Below are 17,101 nucleotides of genomic sequence, written 5' to 3' on the forward strand. Positions count from 1 at the left end.
AAGACTCGCGGGATCGCGGATGCAATCCGTTATGTAATTCCGCTGAATTCAAACTCTATCGAACGAACGGAAATACCTCCGTCTATTCGTGGCGAACGAAAACGGGACACTCGGCCGCGATAGTCGTACTTTATTTCCGCGTTATCGATAATTCACCGAGCTAGAGATCGCCGATATCAGTTCCGATTTCCGGTCGTCTTTTTCTCGATAGAATATAACGGATGCGATAAAAACGCTCGTGTAACCTTACGTGCGCGAATATATCGGTCGGCGAGCGAAAATTCTTCAACGCGCCGCGGATTATTCACTATTCGTTTTCCGCGTGACGTTGCCACGCGCGTCGCGAAGGAGATGCGCGTTTGTGTGCGCTACGTTCGCGCGCGGCCTTCGCGGGGTTTTGTTAGCGTCTTTTTATCGATTGCCCGCGTCAGGTCGGCGCGATTACGCGGACACACACGTGGCATCCGGTACCGCGGGCATTTCCCAGCTATTAGACGAGACCGTGCAGGCGGTGCAGGTTCGTGCTTGTTGAGTCTCGTTGATACCTCGCCCGGGCTTGTTACACGTGAGTCACGGGACTGGGTGACGGACTTATATTGGTAGGATTGCTCATTCTCTTGAAATCTCGAGAGAAACGACGGTCGCTCTTTCAATTGGGCGATTGTGTAGAATAAAGACGACCGTGCCGCCCTTCTACGTGCAGCAAACAATGAACTGTGACTAATGATTTCTTAAACAGAAATGCGAGGCTTTTAAAGAAAGGCACGAATTGAGATACCTAATAGTCCTTTAATAATACATATAAGTATGTTTTTTTTCAGATTTTTTAGTTTTTCGAAATTATTGCATTATTTTATCAAAGTCATCATTTCGTTATCAGTTTGACGTCGTTTTACGTTTCGCGGTTATCTTATTTCTTCATATTTTATTTTTACATTTTGTACATACTGTAGATAAGATTTCTTGTCTTTTCGATTTTCTAAAATAATATGCCTTTCGTTTAAAAGCATTCTGGGAATGTCTCGAGAGTGCCTTTCGTGACGACAAATAACAATTTTATATAATGACATAACTTTTAACCGTACTCTTAAACTCCTAAAGCAATAAACAAACAAAACAGTAAAAAAAAATTTATTAACAATAAAAAATTATGTCTAAAAATAGCTATAAAAAATATTGTGTGTCAAGTTAATTTAATTACACTATTATTATTAAGGATAAAAATCAAATCATAACTAAATTATTGTACTTTTTAAATAAAAATATATTGCGATGTTGATATTAAAAATTTTGGAGGGAGGTCCCTCAAGAAGCAGAGTGGCGCAGTGGAAGCGTGCTGGGCCCATAACCCAGAGGTCCGTGGATCGAAACCACGTTCTGCTAGTGAGGGGTTCTCTTTTACTCTCGACATACAAAAAGTTTATTTATATAACGAAAGTACTTTTGTTTTGAATTATTTACTGACGACGGAAGTTACTGTTTTGTATTTATTTATATATATTTTTGTAAATTTCTTTATACTTATGCGTAACTTTTAATTATATACAATTTTATATACATTTTTTTCTTTAGATATTTTATATATATTCTTTTACATTTCTAAAAATTATATTTGGTATTTCTTTCTATTCTATTTAATAGTTCTTTTATCGAAATTTTATAAATATTTAATTTTAATATATCACAAAAAAAATTAAAAAAAAAAAAAAAAAAAAATTCGCCCAACGTGGGGCTCGAACCCACGACCCTGAGATTAAGAGTCTCATGCTCTACCGACTGAGCTAGCCGGGCTACTTGGAAGCCCTTATATTTAACATGAGTATTAAGGTACAGTTAAACAATAACGATCAATACTTCCGTAGCCTTCAACACGGCAATATTAAAACAAATCCAAAGGCATAAATAATTATAAATATAAAAAGGGAGTTGAAATAAAGAAAAAGTGACGAAAGTGAACGGATAATTGTTGCACAAAATAAATCTTTATTAAGACTGATTGTATCTTAGTAACAAATAGCTCGTTACAATCCTGACGGTAAATATATTATATACAATCGTTCCTTTTATATTAAAATGAACACAAGAAGTACTTTAACGTCGCACTAGTACGGATCTTTATGGCACGTGAATGTATTTACTGTCGTTAACGTATATGCTTACAACGCAATGTACAATGTAACCGGGATGATCGTTTATTGATGGTCCCTATCGGCAGTATGGTTGACCAACCAAAACATCCAATTAACTTAATTATTAATTTATATAAATATAATAATTAATTTTTTATTTTATTTAACACGTAGAAAAAGAGACAGATTAGGGAGATCGAATTATACAATTAAATTTGGACGAGGTTGCCTCTTCTGTACAAATTCTCATTGATACTTCAGATCGTATTTTCATCGCGATGTATAATCTGCTGATATTCGTAATTATTCTGTGTGCGACAAACAGGTACTAACAATTAATCTAAGCGACCTAACAATCTAATTTTACTTAAGAAGCATTATCTCCCTATGTACGCGATGTTAATCTAATAACATAATTAAATTAATCTAATATTACAAGGACTCCGAAGGGTTTAAGTTTATATATATGCATTCGCAAAAATAAATATACGTATTTATTAGTTTATAAGCGCTTTTTCACGGTATGAACACATTGAATGACAACATTAACAATACCAAATCTATCCTCGCCTACTGCAAAAATATCTTCACTCTCAGAACCGTTGATTACCAAAATCACTCTCATCTGTATACTTTACCGACGTATCATTGTTTAATATCCGAACGTAATTTTCGAGCCATTGACGGATAAACCTCAAAAACTATCTCGTCTATCGATAAGACGGGATCTTTGAGTAAATTGACTCTAATTTTTACTCTTATTTGCCGAATGACTAATGTATCGCAAAGAACAATACAAATGCCACAAACAACATCGGGTTCTTTCTCAGCTCGACGTTGCTCGCCGTCGAGCAGCCGGGCGGACATTCCACCTCGACTGTTCGATTCTCATAGAGCAGGTTCCTCATGATCTTCTTGCCCTCGCACGAGTTCTCCACTTTGACGAACTTGATCTTCCGCGTCTCGAGGAACTGCTCCAGGTCCATGCGGCATCGCCACTTGAGGGGGTTGCCGGCGAACTCGACGATGTGCAAATTCGGCATGTCCTGAAAATCGCTCGTAAAGATGCACTGCAGATCGTTGCCCTCGAGATTCAGGTAGACCAGCCTGCGCAGGTGACGGAATGCGCCGGGTGCGATGTAGCGGATCGAGTTACCGCGCAGATCCAGCCGCTCGAGACGTTCTATGTTGAAGCAGTTCGCCTCGATTGACGTCAGCGGGTTACCCCGGACGGTGAGCCGTTCCAGGGAATCCAGACCCTTGAAAGCGCCGGGCGAAATCGTCCTCAGGCCGCAGTTCCTGATGATCAGCTCCTGCAACTTTCGAAAGTTGTAGAGAGCACCGGTCGGGAGAACGGGCAGATGACCCTCGTAGAATTCGATGTAAACAGCGTCGCGTGGCACGTTTTTCAGCATCAGCAGATTACCACCCACGCAACGATACCGCGGTTCCGTGGACTCGGGGATACGGGCGCAGGAACCCTCGAGCGTCTCGTTGTAGAGGCCGATCGAGGGTGGCTCGGTCGTGGTGGTCCACGGGATAGTCACCACCGTGGTGGGCGGTGTCGCCGGAAATCCGGTGACGTAACAGTCGTCGTTCACGTCGAACAAGGACTCACGATGGTACGGTATTCTGCGGGAGTCCAGGAAGCTGGCCAGCTTTGTACCGCAGAGGCAACTCCACGGATTGCCCGACACCTTGAGCGAATAGAGATGCGGCATTTTGCGCGCCATGTGTTCCACGCCGAGGCAGTTCATGTAGTTCTCGGACACGTCGAGGCTGTACAGCTGCGGCACCACGTCGAACACCTCGTTGGGGATCCGGGAGATGTGATTGCGCGAGAGTTCCAGGTGCCGCAGATTCGTCAGGCCCTCCAACGCCTCGGACGTGACCGTTTTCAGGTGATTGCTGTGCAGCGACAGGTGCTCCAAGTTGTACAGGTCGATGAAGGCGCGATGCTCGATCGTCTCGATACCGGAGTCGCGTAATTCTAGTCTGGACAACCAGCCGTCGAAGCGGGCGAACGCTCGCGTTGAGATCGTCTTCAGGTTCGAGAGGACGATGCGAATCGCGTGGACCGAGCGAGGTAAAACGTCCAGCTCGTCCATCGAGGTGATGCCGCTGCAGGTGTAAACCTGTCGCGACATTTGGGTTCTGTCTCGCACGCAAGTACCCGTGCGAGGCGGCGGTCTCTCCGTGGGAGTTTCGACGATCGGCTTTATCACGGTGATGTTTCTCTGGCTCAGAGTGTCGTCGAAAGTGGTCCAATACACGTGGCCGGTCACCGAGGTCTAAAAAAATGAGAATAGATGTAGTTCAGTATTATATTAACTCTTAATATTAATTTAATATAATATTAATTCGGTTTTAACATTTTTTCTTTATTAAACGGTATCCATAATTAATGTAGAGAATTAAGCCAATTTTTGGTACTTTTTGAATTTAAAAAAACAAACCTAAATTTGAGAAAGATAGCTTGCTAAAGTTTCTTTGATGACGGCAACTTCAAAAGGTATGACGTCACAGCAAATTTTCGTGTACTATATTTTCTTCAATTTTGAAGATATTGCAGAAATTCAAAAAGTTTACAAAGAAAGTATGCCGCGATCTATCAGACCGCTTAATAAAAAAAAATTATGTTAATACCGAATTGTTAGTTATATAATTAATTAATATTATTAGGGTCAATTAATCCTTTGCACAATTTTTTGTAACATTCTGAGTATTTTTCAAACAAATAATGACTGCTTAAGGAATCCTAAAAAAATATTTAAGAAAAATCTTTACTAATTTCAACTTTCCCAAGGGAAGAGGGTTAAAAGGGTCTTCCGGTCTAAAAGGGCCAGAAGGGTCAGAAAAGACCCTTTACAGATGTGTGAAACCGCACGTTTTCAGTTCGAACTTCATAAGGGAGAACATCGAAAAGACTAGTTAGTAGTTCTAAGAATTAGAAAAGAATAAAAAGTAAGTTAAACGAAGATAAAAGTTAGAAAAAGATAAAAAGTAAGTTAAACCGATTAAAGTTAATATTGGTAGAAATTAATGGAAATTAGATTTTTTTTCTCGAGTGCCGCCACTCACATCCGGGTGCTGCCACACGTCGATCGGTTCGACAACCTCGTTCTCCTCGTAGCAGCGACCGGTAATCTCGAATCCCACGTTGCGGTCGGTCAGGTATCTCTGCAGATTCCTGCGGCAGTCGCAGGACAAAGGGTTACCGACGATCTCGAGGCGCTCGAGGTGGCGCAGGTGCGCCAGCTCCTCCAACGGCAGGCAACGCAGCCGATTGTGCCGCACGTCCAGATGGCGCAGGCTGCCGGCGAGCGGGCTCAGCGCGCCAGGCTCGACGCGCTCGATGCCGTTGCGCGCGAGCACCAATTGGCGGAGCGCGACGAGATCGCCGAACCAATGGGCGGCGACCGCGGGCAGCCGGTTGCCGACGAGCGCGAGTCGTTGCAGCTGATGCAGACCGGCGAACGCGCCCGGCTCGATCGTGCCGATCGCGCAATCGTGCAATTCCAAGCTGCGCAGGCTGTTGCCGAAGCGGAAGAACGCGTACGCGGGCAGCCGGTCGATACGCAGCCCCGTGATCTGGATCCACGTCGTCCTGTCCGGCAGGCGGTCCAGCGACGTCAGCGCGCTCGTCTGGAAGCGGTTGCCGGGACGTTCCTGCGCGAAGAGAGAAAGATACGAGCGAGCAAGATTAGATAATCCGGGATCGCGCGATCGCGATTGCAATCGCGATCGCGACAAAGGTGAGCGTACTCGCTCCCCGGTTACGTCTACCAGTTCGTGCTATTTTATTGCCAAATTCCGTTTTGTGACGCTACGATCTCGGTCGCTATACATCGGCGACAGCCGGAATATCGGGACTCCGGAGTTTCGCCCTCGCGAATTTTCGGAGCGGATTGGTGTCATTGGTGAACGGCTATCGACAACGACCGTGCGGAGCTCTAATCGCGATCGTCATAACGGCGATAGTGGACACGGTAACCTTTGCCTCCTACGTGACTCGTATCGGCCGCGCCGCGTCGATTGCGTAGCGAGCGCGCGATTTTTCGTTCAATCCCACGGCCCACGGCGAGAGCCAATCGGGGCAACAGCCCCGGCAGTCACGTGACCCGGCTTGCGCGAGCTCGAGTCCGGCCGGTGTCCGTTCGCGAGTGTTGTGTTTCGTCCCGAGGACGATCATTCTCCGCGTTTCTATACCCGGCGCGGATCGAACAACACGTCGCGTCGGCCAGAGACCGTCGCTCGTCGCTCGAGGATCGCGTGCGGGCCGGTAACCGCCCCCCCCGGGGAACCGAGAAGGCCGGAAGGAAGTCGGGCGACCGCGAACAATCGCGTCGCGCGGATCACGTGACTCACGCGCGTCCGTCCGCCATATGTCGCGCGCGGTTTTCGCCGGAGCAGCGGACCCGAGTGCGCGTCGCCCGAGTGCGGACGTTCCTCCGCTCGCGTCGTTCACATGTTTTCGCGCGTGGTTTTCGGTGCCCGCGAGGCGAGGCCGCGCGCCGCCGCCGGAGCCCGGAAGGAGCCGTCGAAGGGGGACAACGACGCCCGAGGGGATGCCGGACGACAAGCGAGGGTGGTCCGCGGTGCCACCGAGCACGCCGCTCCGTCCACCGATAGGGTGAGTTTGTTTGTTTTTTTGTTTATTGAATATAATTTCCCTAGTCGAAGAACGTTCAGGTATAACAACGGCAATTTTGACTCACAAATAGTGAAGAGCATCAAAAAAGCGAATTAAAAAAATTAAATCAATTTTTAAAATAACAATTTTTTTAATTAAACAAATTATTTTTAAAAATTGTTTAGTACGTAGCGAGAAGTTGTATAAAATTGTATTATTGGCTGCATTTTTACTGCATCGAGCGGAAATTTCTATTGTGTTTTTTTTATAAAGCTTAATGCTGAAACAATTATTAATCATGTTCGCTTGATATAAAACAATTTAAATACACATGGCTGGCGAACAAGCAAGGTCTGTGTGCTAAAAATACTATTATTATAAATTCAAAACATATACAAACGTTTCGGCCCTAAATGTAGCCTTCAGTGTGAAAAATAATTATAACCTTGATCGTTTAACGGAAATTAAATAATTAACGGAGATACTGGTCTTACATCGATATAGATTAAAAAAAATTCACAGAAATTATAAACTATTTATATAACTCGCCGCATACAAAAGACTCGCTTACGTTCCTTTATTCGTGTGTATGCGGCGAGTTATGTAAATAGTTTATTACCCTTGCTTGTTCGCCAGTTCTGTTTATTTATATTGTTTTAATGCTTAAACTATTTTTGGGGGGAAATTGCCAAGTTTGCGATCATAATGATGTTTGGGATTTTTTAAAATGACAGTTTGCAAATCGGTCGAAATAATCGGAAGAGAATTTGAATAATTCTTGCTGTGATTGGTACTTATTCATTATACGGCCACCATTTCTAAAATAAATAAATATATATATACAACAGTAAATTTAATTACTTCAAAAAAGTGTAAGTAGGTTAATAATCGCTGTACTTTCAAGTATAGAAAAAAAATTGAAAGTGGCGCTCGTATAATGAATAAGTATTCTAATTATACATATATGATGTGTAAAGCCTATGTAGAAGATTATATAAAGGATCTAAACTTGCTTGCATAAAAGGATTTAAATTGATTTGATGTGAAAGCCCGATTTTTCGCGTTACGAAAGACTTCAATCATTTCTAATGAAATGCCACCGATTTACACCCATTTATGGTATCTCGCATTGATGTTCGTATCAAATTAAATAATTAATTGCGCGCCTGGTTTTCCTTCGCGTGCGTATAACGCTATAGGAATAAGAGCGCCGAGACTAACGACATTACACGGTCGTTAAACGCGCAATTACATCCTTTAATTAGCTATCGCGCGCAAACGTTGGCATTAAATTTCGACTTTCGCCCGTGATAGGCGCGCGATAAGGCCGGGCTGCTTTTTAGGCGATAGAAATCACAGAGCGGTGAGACACATTGTGCGATGTTATCGGATACGTAATTATAATCGAGGCGTTTCTGCTTCATCCCGCGATCCCGCGGTGCGACTCCCCGAAACGCGATACTTGGAAAAACAACGCAGCTCGACTCGAGCCGTATTGCCTTACTTGCCGGTATATCGGTGCTCGATATGCGGCTGCAGCTCATTCCGGATCGCGCGAGACGGACGATATACAGGTAACCCTCGAATAACACGGTACTTGAATTGCACGGAGGCTCGAGTAGCACGGTAAAAAATTGTGATGACTCCACTTTTTGAAAGTTTTTTTCTTTTTTTTTTATAATCCCTTGGAATTAAGTGCCCAATTTTAAATTGCATTATTTTCAATGCGAAACTAATTAATCGTATTACTTGAGGGTTACCTATATATTCAGGAAGCTCGCGATATTTTTCTGACAATTTGTCTTCACATAGATCTGAAATTTCTGATTCAATTCGAATTGACCTGAAACGTTAATCTTTTCATTGCTGTTGGCGCCTGTGGGCTAAAAATTCCCGCAACGAAAGGATTAAAACAGAAACTGACTTACATACGCAAAAAGAAGAGTGTATAAACGTTTAAACTGTGTTATATCATAAATAATCGATTTACCTGGAGATTTTCTATCGGCTCGATGGTTATCGTCGGAGGTGGAAGCGGGATTTCGATCTGCGTCATGCACTGCGGATTACGGTACGCGGTGCAGATTCTCGGTCGAAATCTGCACTCTATCTCCTGAATGATCGATCTTTCGCGGAAGAACCTCTCCATTTTCAGCCGGCAGTCGCACAGCCACGGGTTGCCGTCGATGCGCACGGTCCTGAGCGCGGTCAGATGCGACAGCTCCTCCACCGACAGACAATCGAGGTCATTGTCGCGCAAGTCCAGGGTCTCCAGTCGCGGTAACATGCGAAAAACGTCGGGCTCGACGTGCACCAGGCCGCATCTGGAAGGAGAAACGCCGAGCGTGCTTTATCTACTGTGTGCGTGAACACAAGCGCGTATACTCTCCGCAACTCTCGCGATCTCGTAATTCTAGAACTGGAGGAGAAGGCAAAAATTACGAAACTCACGAGAGATCTTGTCATCTCGCGAACTAGACAATTTTCGTTCTTAGTAGCGAGTGGGGACGTCAAAGATTCTAATAATTATAAGAATTAATAATTAACGTCTCAGGACAATTGAGGTCAGAAATGTTGTTTCAGTGAAATTTATGGCTCTTCGGATTTCGAGATATTTTTGACGTTTGAAGCGAACTCTCTGCTAATCACGGAATTCCGAATGATCAGTTTAGAATATCTGATATTCGGACATCGAATGACGTCACCATCGTAATGGTGTAATGGATAACTGGGTCATCGACATTACCGAATGTATAACTGACGCTTTATATAAGCTGCTGCACGTGGCCTCGATCTATCGGATGTCCTTGAATTTCATGAATATATGCGATGCAGGACAATATTGTCGATGACATTTTGCATTGAATCACGAGTGTGGCGTCGACTGCCACGGGTAAAGTAAAACGAAAAGGTGATAATAATAAAATTATTAATTTCTAAATCGCAATTATTTTATAAATGGTGCATTTCCCGCAGAATTAGCATTGAAAAAAGCTACAGCTCCTTGCATTTCCGAATTCCGTCACATTCTTTTGATATTTTTCATTCGAGCAGCGTTTTCTCGCCATGCTCTTTCCGCAATCTTGTCAAACTCAATTAGATCGTGAGAAAAAAATGATACCTGTCCAGGACCAGTCGTCTGAGATTCGGCAGGTGACGGAGCCACGCGGATCTCACCGCGTGGATCCTCGTGCCGTGGAATATCAGCCAATCGAGCCGGTGCAGGCCGCGAAACGCCGCGGGTTCGATCAGGTTTACGTGGCAATTGTAGAAGGACAGGCGACGTAGATTCGGGAATCGGCGGAACGCGTCGTCGGGGATCGCGTGGAAGCGCGACACCGAGAACTCGATCCACTCGGTCTCGCCGGGCAGCTCGTTGAGGTCGTTCAGGTCGCCGTGGATGCACGCGTAGGCGATCGACCGATCGTTGTCGGCGATCGGCGCTAAGCTGCATTTGCCGTGCGCTCGGCCAATTAGGCCGACCAACGCCCAAAGCAGCAATATCGAATTGACCATCCTTCTTTGCGGTCGCGGTGTGCCAGTGGGTCACCTGGAAGAGGGAACGTCTTTAACGTGATATATTGACGGTTTACTCTCAAAATCATATTCAAATCGGTGTACGCGACATAAAATTAATATGTTACATAAAATGTCAATCAGTATATAAACCAAATATAGTATATGATGCGAGTGTGCGTGAATGTAACTCGCCATGCTTTGGAAACTTTCAAAATTAAGACTTTTATTACGGACTATTTAATAATATCAGAAAACTGTAATTGTCCTTTTAACTTATTATATTATTTAGCAATTGGTACACAGAAATACTCAGTATTCAAAGCGAGATATGAATGCTTTCATGATATTGGAGGTGTAGTAAACATCCCTCTACCTGGAAACTCGTACTGGTATTGCGCAATCTCTCCCGCTCACTTTGTGGCTCGTCGAAATCGTTTCAGCCCTGGAAACGTGCGAAACAGATTAATATCTTGACATTTAAATGCGCTGAAGAATAGCAACGGATCGCGTGAAATAATTCGAGCGGCATAAATCATCGTACGGGTTTTATTTACGTATTGCGCCAGTTATAATAAGTTTCGCGATGATCTCACGGTCAGAGAATAAATGCGGACCTAAAGTGTTGATGCACGTTAAGTGCATCGTGGTTAATGCCAAATTTTCGTCTCGCCGCGGAATTTTCGCGTTGCGTTTGACGCAACGCTCAATGTCATTTGTCAAAGTAATCCGACTTTACGGTACCTATTGTCGAAGATATTTTATCCAACGTACGCTTTACGTAACGTCATTTGCACGGAGCAAACTGAAAGAGTCAAATAGATTTTTTTTTGTATATCTAATGGGCTTAGTCTGCATAGCAGATGCGATCTCGTATGCATGACCATAATAAAGAAAATCAAGGTCGCGTTCGGTTTGCTTTTCAACAGACTCACGCGCTCAATGCGAAATCAGCCCCACGAATCCGTCTTCCGATTTTAACACATTCGTTATTATCATTTAGCAGTTGAGTAAAGATTACGAAATGGCATTTTGAAATCGCAATATGTAACTGTAATAATAAACACATCGGAAAAAGAAACTGATCTACGTTAGACGAGCCTGTATGAGATACTAAATCCAAATGTTTCTTTTTCCGTAAGAGATAACTGAGGTTTTTTTTTAGAAGATATCCTCGCTACACTGTTAAATTCGCAGTGTCAAATTATATTTTATTTAACTCGTTTTTAACCATTTAGGTCGCCACTTCTTCCACTCAATATGTCGTTTTAACCAATTTTGTTAAAACGACATATTAATTTAGCTAAACCAATGAAGTTAAAATAACACTGTTTTGTTAAAATAATAAATTTCGACACAGATGGTGGTTGAGATATTTTAAACTTCATCCTTTAATATTTAACAGTGATAATCATGCAGACAGAATTATCCAAAACGTCGATACGGATCCATATCTCTTCTCGCATTAACTCACCGTGAACGAGCGAACACTGCGTAAACAATGTCGCGAACTATGCCCGACCTCCTCCGCTCGACGACAGGCACTGCGACGCGTCGCGCGGCACTGACGCTCGCATCTGTCAAAAAAGCGGAAGAACCTCGGCGATCTCGGTCGTGCCGCCGCCACCCACGGGCTATACCTCCGTTTCTGCCAAGAAGAGACGTTGATTTTCCGCGTCGAGACGAGAGACGAGATCCCCACCGCGGCCGCCGGTCAGTCGATCAGTCGGAGCGGCGCGCGCTCGCGCTCCTTTAATGGCACTTATATTTTTCCGATCGCGCGGCTACCATCTCGAGCGACGTCTCGCTCGCATTTTTCAGCAACGACCTCGCGGAAGTTTCCGATATCGCGGAGCGCGACCTCCGATCGCGATAGAACGAAAATTAATTTCGCAGCGAAGAGAAAAAATTCCGCGTGAAGACTACGTTTTTAATTCAGCCGGCTTTTAATTACGCGAAAGAAAGAAAATAAACGCTTCAACTAGACGTTTTTGCAATTTGCGCGGAAAACGTTTCAGCGGTGCATCGGCGATGCGATTTGTGTTTTCTCGCAAAAAGCACGAAGAGCTTTCTACATGACGTTACGTGTCGAAATCGATATAGGAGGTGCGGCGCGAGCATATGCGAGGAGAGAGAAAAAGGAGAAATGCATCCGGAAATGATATGTCCGGCAGATCGCAATCGGCGTGTCGCGTCGAAACGACTGAGCTCGCGAATCGGCTGTTTTCTCATTATATAAGCTCGTAAGGCCCAAGGTCGCCCTTGTTCCCTGCGCCGGTAATGCACACCGATTCCTGCCTGCCTGCTGCAACGACCTATCTTTAGCACGGCGCGCTCTAGTTTGGCATATAATAAAACTAGACGCGTAATACAGGGTGACGCGTAATACGCGGCGCGAGCGAGTGGGGGGGTTGGCTGACAATGAATTTTTGTTCGCGACATTCGATGGGAAAAAGAGGGGATGTGAAGATACCACGTTCGCGTGAATCCCTGTCTATATACATCCGTAAGACTTATATTAAAAAGTACTTTATTTAAGTAGATCACTTCTAATGAAATTATACGTTCTAATTTAATGTCAAATGTTGCACATTCTAAAAAGAATTACCTTTGTTGATAATGAGTTGTTACACTTCTGAATCATCCACCGGGGATCATTGTAAATTGATCGTGTTGGTTATTGAAGAACCTTGGAGGAGTCACAATTCTGAAGGCTACGGATGTAATCGTTCTGGAAAATAATTTAATAGAAAAATTCTATAACGATACGAAAAAACGTTAGGATCGAATCTTACAATTAGTATTTATAGTATTAGGTCAATACCTAATTGAACGATGCGAATGAAGCGTTACTGTCACGATAAAAAAAATTGACAAATTTTTTCCCCACGATTCGTCAGCTCGAATCTCACGATCGAACTCCGTCCGCACCCCTTCGTGCCCTTCTTTCACCCCGCGTGAAAACGCCCGCGCCCCTTCGTGACCCACCCTGTACTCGCGTTTCCTAATGGCACCGCGTGATCGGTCCACACCTGCGTCGAGCCGCTACTACGCCCCGCGAAAATGGTAACGCTCTTCGGGCCGCCAAGGTCTCTCGCGACGCGCCGATGACGATGTCGAGGCCCTCCTCGTCTCCCTCGGTCGCTCCTTCTTCCCTTCCTCTTCTTCTTCCATGCGCCTCTGTCTCGGTTCCTCCTAACGGCTGCATTTACGACGACGCACGTACGCGGTGCACACGCTAGCGTGACGAAACGCGTACCGTTTCAAAACGCTCCGCTTGTTGTCTCCCTTCGTCTGTATGGTGTCTTCACTGTCTTCTGCCCCGTCCTCTTCCGCGTGCGTCAAGTCGATTTCTAATTTTTTGCGCGAATCGTCGATTCCGGTTCATCTCAAGTATAAATAAAGAACGAACGAATCTTCGGTGGACTGGATCCCTGGTACAGAGCGTATACTTCTCTAACGTTTTCGAGCGGAGTTGGCAATGTTCTCCTTGGCAAAGCGGAAGACTGAAAATTTATGAAGACACGGGATGTTGCGGCAGTGGACTTGAACTTGTATTCGTCGACCGTTTTGCAATCGGCTGCGCTCTTCTGAAGGAACATTTTCCGCGACATTGAACATCTTGATCTTGACATTAAAACTTTCATGGAATTAAGGTTGTTCTGTTTTAGATTAACGTCAAGATTTTATCTGATTACATTGATATTTTAAATTTAAGTAAAAATTTGCCTTGGCAGGCAAAATTAATTTCCGCAATGCTTAATCTTATCTGTCTAATTGAGCGTATGTTAGAGAGATAACGCGAAATTGGCGCGAATAAAAAAAAAATCGCTTACAAATTGACAGAAAAGTGTATTATTAAAGTAGGTTTTTGGACATCCTTAAGGATTTTCCTCCGTAAACAGAGGAAATTCAGTTAAACAATTCGATTTATCAGTCTTAAATAAGCACAACTAGTTTTGAGCGAGAAGTAGAGCAATCATTTTCTTGCTCTATCGAGCCGTAAGTTTTGAGCGAGAAGTGGATCAATTATTTTCTTGCTCTATCGAGCCGTATCGTATTAAAAAAGCATATTAGAACATTAATGTAGACACGTAACTACCGGTAAAAAAAATTGTAATCACAATGAGACGACAAGGTGCAACGGTACGTGTGTTATTATCCAGTGCATCGATAACTCGCGCTATTTGCGTATTACGATACGCATTTAATGCGTTATGCAATGTCACGGGCTAGTCCAGAAATGCGCATTACATCATACAACCCACGAAGGTCTGATTGCACTTTGGGAAGAGCATAATTGAACGAACGAACGAACGAACAAGCGCTTCACGCACGTTTTTCATTTACGTGCCATTAGTTCAATTAAATCGCCATACATATTTCATGGAGGATGGCCGCACGCGAACTAAGCTGATCATCAAAATAGGAAGACATCTTGACGTCTTGACGTCTTGACGTTGCTACAGAAATTTTTCTGAAAAATTTATCACGTTTAACTCTTCTACTCTAATTTATGCCAGGCAAATTAATTTCCGCAATGCTTAATCTTATCTGTCCAATCGAGCGTATGTTAAAGAGACAACGCGAAATTGGCGCGAATAAAAAAGTAAAAGATTCAACCGGTGCGAGAAAGGACAGTATTATATCGCGAGATTTCAAATCTCTTTATTCGAGGGGACAGATCGGGGGCATCTGTCAACTCCATCGGTAGATTTTATTTCCGAGGGAAGTCGCTCGGAGCTTTAATCGGATTCGACGCACGGTACTCGACGTGATTAAACGCGCAAAAATCGCGCCCGCGCGTTTCAGACGCGCCTCGCGGCGTCTGTCCATCGATCCATCTATCCATCCACCCATCCATCCGTCTACTTTGCCCATATCCAAGCCGAATGCCAAAGACGATGCGGATGCGTCGTCGTCGTCGGGGGGCCGCCGGCAGTCTCGCGCGGGCTGTCGTTCGCGACGCATGCAGTTCCGCGTTCGTTCGTACGCTCGCTATACCGCCGGCACCGACACGATCGACACCGATCGTCGTTGCAAAACGACCAACTCCTCCCGACCCTGCGATGATCAACAGCATCTTCGTGGTGTCGCGCGACCACCTCCGTGAGTAAACGTGAAATCGATGGTCCGCGACGATCTCGAACCGTATATACGATCGAGATATCTCGCGGCCGGGATCGGTTAACGAGACGGCGATCGGTGCTGTCATTTATCCCGTGGAGTCGTTATGCATCTCTTACGCCGCATATGAATTCCAGATGATTTGTCCTTCGCGTCACGTGCGATCGATTTTCCTCGGTTGGAGAATATAGATCTCTGATGTTATGAAAGTTTTTTGTATTTACGGTAGAATATTTGCACACGTGAAAATTATTACAATTATTAATGCCAGCTGCTTTATTTTTTATCAAACTATGAAGAGATTACTGACGCAAAATTGGTATTTTATATTTCTGTGTAATATGTTTGCGACTCAATGCTGTCGGAGTGCTACTCATTATAATGTTATCGTGCAATAAGAGATTGCATTCGATCGCGCCTTATCGAAATCGTATAACCGACGTTGGGATTGAGGGATCTTGAAGAATGTCTCAGAATTTCTCTATAACATCCATGTATGTGGCTTAAAAATTTTGTGTAAAATATTGATTGAGAGAGATATATTTTATACTATAAGAAAGAGAAAGACTATGTATATTAAAAAATAGTAACATTTTATACGTTCACTTTTCTGATTAATTCTTGGTCGTCGTACATACTTGTACCGACTTATATTCTGGTGTTAGTAAAAAAAAATTGTTAAGCCACTTAGGATGTAATTGAGGAAGAGCCGGTGTCCCTCTTTCGATCCGGGGGAAAGAGGGACGATAGAAAAAAAAGGAAGCAGGCTGCATTTTCTTGTATGCTCTATACAGGGTTCTGATCGAGGGCAGCCGGAAGGAGAGTGCAACCGGCGGAAAAATGGATTCTCACGACGGTAGCGCGAGGTTCCCCCGTCGCGAGCCGCGGCTAGATTTACGTGGGACGCCACGAGCCATAATCACGGCAGGTGGGTAGAGCCGAACAGGTATTTGGAGCGCGACAGACAGGCGGGCAAAAGCGCTCTCCCGATGCTGCGGCGCGTAAAAATGCGAGCGAGCGAGCGAGAACGGACGCGCGACGACGCGTCGGTTTCGCAGCCGTGACGGCAAGTTTCTAGCAAATGAAATTAGCGGCGATTAGGTCAGAAGGTCACCCACTTAGCGAAGACCAAGGTCAGCGGAGGCCGGAAAAATTCCGCGGGGTGCTCGCGAAGAGCGAGCATGAAATGAATAAAGTTATACTTCGCATTGAAATCAGAAATGTCCAGATTTCGGACATTTAGTTATTCTTCTGATAGTGAGGTGATAATGATTCTTCGAGGTTTTATCACTTCGATAGTCTTTATTCTAAGAATTCGCGAGACAATTGAAACTTCGTACGGATTTATACATGACAACGGGTAAAATTTCTGAAACCGATTCCGAATTCCGCTTAAACGCGACGACTTCTCGTACCCCGTTCATTAGCGACGATTAGATGATGCATCATCGGTCATCTCGGAAGGGCAACGATGACGAGAGCGTCGCTCTTGGAGCTCTAGATTGCAATTTAGCGGAATGCGGGTATAACTCGACAGAAATGTTAAGGAAGATGAATCTGATACAACGCTTTAACGTTGTATGAGGAATAAATAAGGATCTAAGTCTGTGCACATGAATATATAGGTATAATTTATAGAGGAGAAATAAACTCTTGAGAAATTAGATTGGAGCAACTATGTCGCATTAGACAGATT

General features: G+C 44.2%; 2 protein-coding genes and 2 non-coding genes across 8 annotated transcripts in view; 2 read left to right on the forward strand and 2 right to left on the reverse strand.

Annotated features, from left to right (window-relative positions):
* The first annotated feature begins 1,311 nt into the window (after window positions 1-1,311).
* Trnam-cau (transfer RNA methionine (anticodon CAU)) lies at window positions 1,312-1,383 on the forward strand. The gene has a single exon. It is a non-coding gene; the product is annotated as a tRNA-Met (tRNA).
* Window positions 1,384-1,718: 335 nt separating this feature from the next.
* Trnak-cuu (transfer RNA lysine (anticodon CUU)) lies at window positions 1,719-1,791 on the reverse strand. The gene has a single exon. It is a non-coding gene; the product is annotated as a tRNA-Lys (tRNA).
* A 169-nt stretch (window positions 1,792-1,960) lies between these two features.
* LOC139812226 (uncharacterized) lies at window positions 1,961-13,971 on the reverse strand. 3 transcript variants are annotated; one of them, XM_071776907.1, is made up of 7 exons: window positions 13,311-13,971; window positions 12,887-13,009; window positions 10,655-10,723; window positions 9,884-10,312; window positions 8,753-9,086; window positions 5,211-5,798; window positions 1,961-4,420 (listed from the first exon to the last, which is right to left on the reverse strand). In XM_071776907.1, exons 4-7 carry the CDS (start codon window positions 10,276-10,278, stop codon window positions 2,903-2,905), a joined length of 2,835 nt encoding a protein of 944 aa, XP_071633008.1. In that variant the 5' UTR covers window positions 10,279-10,312; window positions 10,655-10,723; window positions 12,887-13,009; window positions 13,311-13,971; the 3' UTR covers window positions 1,961-2,902. The 3 variants fall into 3 exon arrangements, with proteins under 3 accessions (XP_071633008.1, XP_071633007.1, XP_071633006.1); XM_071776906.1 differs by having other exon boundaries at window positions 13,103-13,971; XM_071776905.1 differs by lacking the exons at window positions 12,887-13,009; window positions 13,311-13,971 and adding an exon at window positions 11,753-12,432.
* The window catches only part of LOC139812224 (cytospin-A), a 45,070-nt gene continuing 34,303 nt past the window's right edge, over window positions 6,335-17,101 (forward strand). The window contains exons 1-2 of one of the 3 annotated variants that reach the window (XM_071776900.1): window positions 14,741-15,387; window positions 16,200-16,333. Coding sequence is in view for 2 of the 3 variants with exons in the window: in XM_071776898.1 (XP_071632999.1) it covers window positions 6,598-6,762 (165 nt within the window). In the remaining variant the exon portion in view is untranslated. Of the gene's footprint in view, window positions 6,763-14,740; window positions 15,388-16,199; window positions 16,334-17,101 lie in introns of those variants that run through there. The other 2 variants (XM_071776898.1, XM_071776904.1) reach the window with 2 other exon arrangements.

The sequence above is a fragment of the Temnothorax longispinosus genome, chromosome 4 (genome assembly GCF_030848805.1).
Source record: "Temnothorax longispinosus isolate EJ_2023e chromosome 4, Tlon_JGU_v1, whole genome shotgun sequence".
Classification (NCBI taxonomy): domain Eukaryota; kingdom Metazoa; phylum Arthropoda; class Insecta; order Hymenoptera; family Formicidae; genus Temnothorax; species Temnothorax longispinosus.